Below are 7,082 nucleotides of genomic sequence, written 5' to 3' on the forward strand. Positions count from 1 at the left end.
GAGGGGGGAAGGGAGGGGGCAGCCCCGCGGTGACCGTGGCTTTGTCACTCACGGGGGGGGGGCGCCGGGTTGCCGCTGGCTACACTCGTGTGCGGCCCAGTGCTCTGAAGGTGAGTGTGTGCGTGTGTGTACACGTGTGTGTCTGTCTGTCTGTCTGTGTGCATGTATGCCAGTCCTCCCTGCGACTTGAGCCACAGCTCCACATCCAGTTTTGCACACCCTGGTTCACTGGAGATGAGAGTCTCAGGGACTTTCCTGCCTGGGCTGGCTTTGAACCGTGGTCCTCAGATCTCCTGAGTAGCTGGGAGGCCAGGAGGGAACTCCCCGTGCTGGAAGTTTCTGTGTTTGGTTTTGTTCTTGGGCTGTTGTGAGGCTGGAAATCAGGGCCCCCCCGGGCTCTCTCTCTTGGCTTCAGCTTTTGCTCCAGGCTGGCACTTTATCTCTTGAACCACACCTCGAGAGGAGGCTTTTTGCTGCTTAGAGATAAGATTCTTGGGGACTTTCCTTCCCCTGGCTGGCTTTGAACCTCCACCCATCCTCAGATCTCCAGCCCACAGGGTAAGCAGAGCCGCCGGCCACTGGGCACAAATCAGTAGTTCTTCCACTGCCCCCTCGGCCCTGGTGAATGGGCTGCCTTCTTCTGCGTCCCCACTCCGTCTGGCCAATGACCTCCTTCCGCCTCAGTTTCCTTATCTGTAAACTGGGAATTGACCTGGGCTGGCTGGGGAAGGGAGGGGAGGGATTAAGCCCTGGTGCTGGAGGGGATGGTATCTGACTCTCGAATAGTAGTTATTATAATGGAGGCTGTTGTTAACAGCTTGATCACAGCACTGTAAATGCTGTGTGGCTGTGTGCACACGCGTGCATGTCTGTGTGTCTGTAGGTGACATTGTGCAAACTTGGGGTGACTGTGGGTAGCTTGGGGGGAGGAGTAGTCTCTGTCAATGGCTCCCAGGTTGTCCATGGAGCTGTGTGGTTGTATTTGGGGTGATGGTGTTCATTCATTGTATTTAATGTTTTATTACTATAGAGGTGATGGTGTGTGTGTGTGTGTGTGTGTGTGGCAGTTCTGTAAGTCAGGTCACGAGCACATTTCCTTTTGGACCATGTCCCTCTTCCCTCAGTGGCTCTTATTTTTTCCCTCCCGTCCCCACCCACAAAGTGTAGAGATCATTCTCCACATCACGTCCAGTGAGGACCACGGTTCACCCTCCATCCCCCACATTTCTGTGCCCCCACAAAAGACAGATTAAATAGGACAAAAAGAAAGGAAAAGAAAAAACAGCCACGAAGCAGACAACCTCTCGCTTCCAGGTCCTGGAGTTCATGTGCATAGATAGGTGTTGTAGGATCAGAGGCTCAGAGGCCTGGTATCTTTGCGCCTCTTCCTTGAGTCTGTTGTGCATTTGCTATTTAAGGACACGAGCGGGATCCTGGTGTCTTAGCTCTCCCCTGGTACCATTTTGTTTTTGTTGATCATGGGACTTGAACTCTGGGCCTGGACGCTGTCCCTCAGCTCTTCAGCTCAAGGTTGGTGCTCTACCACTTGAGCCACAGCTCCACTTCCGGTTTTCTGGTGGTTCCTTGGAGATCAGAGTCTCACAGACTTTCCTGCCTGGGCTGGCTTTGAACCGCAATCCTCAGATCTCAGCCCCTGGAGTATCTGGGCTGACTGGCATGAGCCACCGGTGCTTAGGCCTGAGCCATTACTAGAGACCCTGCTCCTCTGGACAGGGGATCTTCTTGAATTAGCTACCTGCCAGCCACCTAGTCAGCTCCTGGGTGGAATGAGAAGGTCTCAGCTCACTGGAGGAGTGTTTGCCTAGCTGTGGGTTCAATCCTCACTGCATATGTTTGCGCATACACACACCACACATGTCCGATCTCTGCCAGGCACCGTCCTCCATTTTTTCCTCTCTTCTTCTCTTGTCACATGACTTCTGATCATGCCTTCCCCTCCCCTTCCCCCCAGGCCTGCAGGATGACCGTGACCTACAGGCGCTGCTCAAGGGTGGGCAGCTGCTGAAGGTCAAATCGGGCTCCTGGCGGCGAGAGCGCTTCTACAAGCTGCAAGAGGACTGCAAGACCATCTGGCAGGAGTCGAGGAAGGTCATGCGGACGCCCGAGTCCCAGCTCTGTGAGTGGCCGGCCTGGGGGTTGGGGCACGCCGGGTCGCTGGGGTGGAAGCTATCCATGGGCTGTGACTACAGATGGGGAAACTGAGGCCCAGACTGGTGGGATCTTCCCCGCTAGGGTTGAGAAATGAGGAGCTGGCTCACGCCCGTCACCCCAGCTCCTCAGGAGGCTGAGATCTGAGGATCACGCTTCCAGGCCAGACTCGGGCAGGAAAGGCCGTGAGACTGATCTCCAATGAACCACCAGAAAACTGGACATGGAGCTGTGGCTCAAGTGGTAGAGCGCCAGTCTTGAGCTGAAGAGCTGAGGGACAGTGCCCAGGCCCAGAGTTCAAGTTCTAGTGTTGGTACCAAAATGACAGAGGAGGAGGAGGAGGAGAGAAAGGGGAATAGAGGAGAAAGATATGAGATAGAGGAGAGAGAAAGAGAGGAGATAGGAGAGCGAGAGAGAAGAGATGGAGGGAGAGAGCACTGGGCGGGGTTGGTTGCTCAGGTCTGGGTGTGTTGGGGAGGTGCATGGCTGGACCAGCTCCCCAGGTGTCTGGGTGTGGTCTTGGCGGACAGCCGGGCCCAAAGTCCGGGGACAGAGAGGGCACTTCCGGGGTGTCCCAGGGCAGGGTTGTGGGGTGTCTCCCCATGGGCAGAACTTCCTGGGCTTCAAGCTCAGGACATCGGGTAGAGCAGGGCTGGGACACACACACACACACACACACACACACACACACACAAGCCACTGTTGGGGTGTGGGGGGATTTGCTTGCTTGGGGATGTGGGTCTGAGGGCCTTCTGGAAGTTTCTGGAAGCTTCCAGAAGATCCAAGACCCCAAGGCTAGGTGAGCATATGGAGAGTGAAATCTAGAGAAAGCGAGGCTGATGTATCTTTTCTTTCTCTTTTGTGTCGGTGCTGGGGCTCGAACTCAGGCCTCTGCCCAGCCACCTGTCAAGCCGCTGCCCAGGTGTCTGCCATTTTCTCTCTGGGGTGAATCAGGGCTGCAAGTTTTTTGGGGGGGCTCTTGGGGGGTGGGGGAAGGGGCTCCAGGGCCCTGACTTCCTGCTGTATTTATTTATTGTCTGATTAACTTTTTTAGGACAGCTTTAGCTGCACGGGGTTAAAAGCCCTGAGGCACGCAGGAGAGATTAAGGGGAGATTTGCACCGGACCCCAGATGGTGTTGGGGGGGGCCTGCACCCCGCCAGCCATCCAGTGCAGGGGCACACACCACGCACATGGGCTTGAAGGTGGCTGGGACCCCTGCACCTCCAGCCCGTCCCGGCCATCGGGATGGGTTAGACGCAGGACCAGGGCACTTACTTTTACATTTTAGTTTTGTTTATGTATTTAGTGTGTCCCGGGGCTTGAACTCAGGACCTGAGCGCTGTCCCTCAGCTCCTAAGCTCCAGGTAGGCGCTCTACTGCTTGAGCCACAGCGCCACGTCCGGTTTGCTGGTGGTTCACTGGGGACAGGAGTCCCACACACCTTCCTGCCTGGGCTGCCTCGCACTGCGGTCCCCCAGATCTCAGCCTCCCGAGGGGCCAGCTGGGTCCCAGGCATGACCACCTCCCTTCTGCGCAGTCTCTATTGAGGACATCCAGGAGGTGCGCATGGGACACCGCACCGAGGGCCTGGAGAAGTTCGCCCGTGACATCCCGGATGATCGCTGCTTCTCCATCGTCTTCAAGGACCAGCGCAGCACGCTGGACCTCATCGCCCCCTCCCCGGCTGATGCCCAGCACTGGGTACAGGGGTTACGGAAGGTCATTCACCACTCGGGTGCCATGGACCAGAGGCAGAAGCTACAGCAGTATCCTGGAGACACTGGCCTGACCCACTGGGGGAGCTGGGCTCTCCCCAGGGTGGGGGTTGGTGGATGAGAGAGGGGATGTGAGCCAGAGGAGAAGCAGCTCAGCGTGGGGGGGGTTGATAGACTACAAGCAGTGCACCCCAGATGTCTGCAATGACAGTTGGACACATATTTTGGGGGGGGTCTGGCATGGGGCTTGAACTCAGGGCCTGGACGCTGTCCCTTAGCTCAATAACTCAAGGCTGGTGCTCTACCATTTGAGCCACAGTTCCGCTTCTGGCTTTGTTTGTGTGTGTGCCAGTCATGAGATTTGAACTCAGGGCCTGGGTGCTGCTTCTGTTCAAGGATGGAGCTCTACTCCTTGAGTCACAGCTGCATTTCAAGATTTCTGGACGTTCCTGCCCGGGCTGGCTTTGAACCACGATCCTCAGATCTCAGCCTCCTGAGATGACAGGCGTGAACCACCAGCTCCCAGCTTTGTCCCCTCCACTTCCCCTATGCTCCCTTCTCCTGCCTTGCCCCCCTCCCCCCGCCCTCCACACTGGGAACCCAGGCTGGCCTCAACCGTCCAGTCCTTCAGCCTCAGTCTCTTAAAAGACGGAATTGCAGGTGTGCGCTCCACACCCAGGAGTCCCTTTCTTTAGTGACTAGTTTATGGACGGGTAATTCACACAACCATAAACCCAACTCAAGCCTGGGATCTGATCCAAGGATTTTTTTAAAATCCACATTCAGAGTTGCACAACCATCCGCACAGTCCACATCAGACCATGTCATCCACTTGAGCTCCGTGCCCTGCAGCAGCCCGGCCTGCATTACCGATAGCCCTGCACCTGCACCTGCACCTGCCCTGCACCTGCACCTGCCCTGCACCTGTGCACACACATCCACTGCCTGTGTTTCTATCCTTGCCTGTTCTGCACTTGCCAGGATCTTTCCTTTCCTTTTCATTTTCTTCTGCCTGCCTCCTTCCTTCCTTCCTCCTTTTCCTTTTTCTTCTTTCTTTGCCAGTACCAGGGTTTGAACTCAGGGCCTGGGTACTGTCCCGTAGCATATTTGCTCAAGGCTGGTGCTCTTACCCCTTGAGTCACAGTTCCACCTCCAGCTAATTTTTTCTATTTAGTTAGAGATATCCTCTTCAAACCACGATCGTCTGAATATTAGCCTCCCAGGTAGCTTCTGTACCTGTACCTATGAACCACGCTCTCACAGTAAGAAATACTATTTCCCAGCCGGGCACTGGTAGCTCATACCTGTCATCCCAGCACCTTGGGATCTGAGGATTCCAGTTTGAAGCCAGCCCAGGGGAGGAAAATCCATGAGACTTGTAATTCCAGTGAACTGCCAAAACAAAACAGACATGGAGGTATGGCTCAAGTGGTAGAGCACCAGCCTTGAGCACACAAAAAAGAAGCTCAGGGTCAGCACCCAGACTCTTGACTTTAAGCTCCACACCAGCAACAGAAACAGAAAAGAAGAGAAAAGAGAAGGAAAGGAAAAGGATTTTGAAAACCAGCAAATGGGGAAAACCCTCAAAGGTCCTGGCTGAGTGGGTGGTTTTTTTTGGTCACTGCAGGCGCATTACCATGCCAGGCCAGCAGACGGCAGTGTCACAGCCACCTGTGACTGGGTTCTTGGGGACAAAGCACAGGAATTTTCTAGTTCTTTCCTTCACCCTGGCCCAGCTGGATCCATTCCTGCTTGCGGAAAGCGGACAAGAACAAGGACAACAAGATGAGCTTCAAGGAGCTGCAGAACTTTCTGAAGGAACTGAACATTCAAGTGGACGACAGCTACGCCCGCAAAATCTTCAGGGTAAACCGAGTCACAGCTTGCTGGGGCCAGGGCGTGGTGGGGGAGGATGTGGGGAAGTCCCAACTCCAGCCGCCTGCTGCTTGCTTCTTGATTTGGCAGGAATGTGATCACTCTCAGACTGACTCCCTGGAGGATGAGGAGATAGAGGCCTTCTACAAGATGCTCACCCAGAGGGAGGAGATCGATCGCACCTTTGCCCTGGCTGCTGGGTCCGGAGACACGCTGTCTGTGGACCAGCTGGTGGCCTTCCTGAGACACCAGCAGCGGGAGGAGGCAGCGGGGCCAGCACTGGCTCTGTCTCTCATCGAGCGTTACGAGCCCAGTGAGACAGGTAAGGTCTCGGGGCTATGGAAATTGGAGGATCTCCCCAACTCCCCCCAAAAAGGGAAGGGTGAGAGAGAGAGAGGGGGGCTGGAGGGAGGCAGGTCAGAGTCCCTGGAGTGAAATGCACACTTGTCACATGAAGGGGACAGGCGGTCAGGACTCACTGGGTGCGGGTGGCTCATGCCTGTAATCCTAGCTACTCAGGAGGCTGAGATCTGAAGACCGCAGTTCAAAGCCAGTCAGGGCAGGAAAGTCTGTGAGACTCTGATCTCCAATAAACCACCAGAAAACCGGAAGTGGTGCAAAGTGGCAAAGCACTTGCCTTGAGCTGAAGAGCTGAGGGACAGCGCCCAGGCCTAGAGTTCAAGCCCCCATGATTGAAAAAAGAAAAAAAAAATCAGGACTCTAGCATACTGTCCTTTCTCTGGACCTCAGTTTCCCTTTCATTTCTTCCTTCAATACTTGTGTGTGTGTGTGTGTGTGTGTGTGTGTGTGCGCGTGTGTGCACTGATAATAAAGCTTAATCTCAGGGACTGGGTGCTGTCCCTGAGCTTCTTTTTGTTCAAGGCGAGGTCTCTACCACTTGAGTCATAGGGCCACTTCTGGTTTTCTCTGGGGGCTCCTGCGGGATGGTGGGGCATTGCGCCCGGCTCTGGGTGCCCCTCGCGGGGTGGTGGGACATCGCGCCTGGCTCTGAGAGCCCCTGTGGGGCATTCCCTCCTTCCTCCCCAGCCAAAGCCCGCCGGCAGATGACCAAGGACGGCTTCCTCATGTACCTGCTCTCTGCGGACGGCAGTGCCTTCAGCCTGGCACACCGGCGCGTCTACCAGGACATGGGGCAGCCACTCAGCCACTACCTCGTGTCATCCTCGCACAACACCTACCTGCTGGAGGACCAGCTGACCGGGCCCAGCAGCACCGAGGCCTATATCCGGTACGGGCTGGGGGTGGTCCTGGCGGCTGCGGGGGATCCTGGGGCGCTGTGGGGTGGTCCTGGGCGGCCCGG

At 55.9% G+C, this 7,082-nt stretch overlaps 1 protein-coding gene across 1 annotated transcript in view; it reads left to right on the plus strand.

Moving 5' to 3' along the window:
* Nucleotides 1–7,082, plus strand: part of Plcd1 (phospholipase C, delta 1) — a 13,187-nt gene that overhangs the window by 3,240 nt on the left and 2,865 nt on the right. The window contains exons 2-6 of the mRNA XM_013030258.1: nt 1,973–2,137; nt 3,709–3,937; nt 5,623–5,752; nt 5,852–6,083; nt 6,809–7,010. Of these exons, the coding sequence (XP_012885712.1) occupies nt 1,973–2,137; nt 3,709–3,937; nt 5,623–5,752; nt 5,852–6,083; nt 6,809–7,010 (958 nt within the window). The remainder of the gene's footprint in view (nt 1–1,972; nt 2,138–3,708; nt 3,938–5,622; nt 5,753–5,851; nt 6,084–6,808; nt 7,011–7,082) is intronic.

Source organism: Dipodomys ordii, unplaced genomic scaffold, assembly GCF_000151885.1.
Source record: "Dipodomys ordii isolate 6190 unplaced genomic scaffold, Dord_2.0 Scaffold128, whole genome shotgun sequence".
Taxonomy (NCBI): domain Eukaryota; kingdom Metazoa; phylum Chordata; class Mammalia; order Rodentia; family Heteromyidae; genus Dipodomys; species Dipodomys ordii.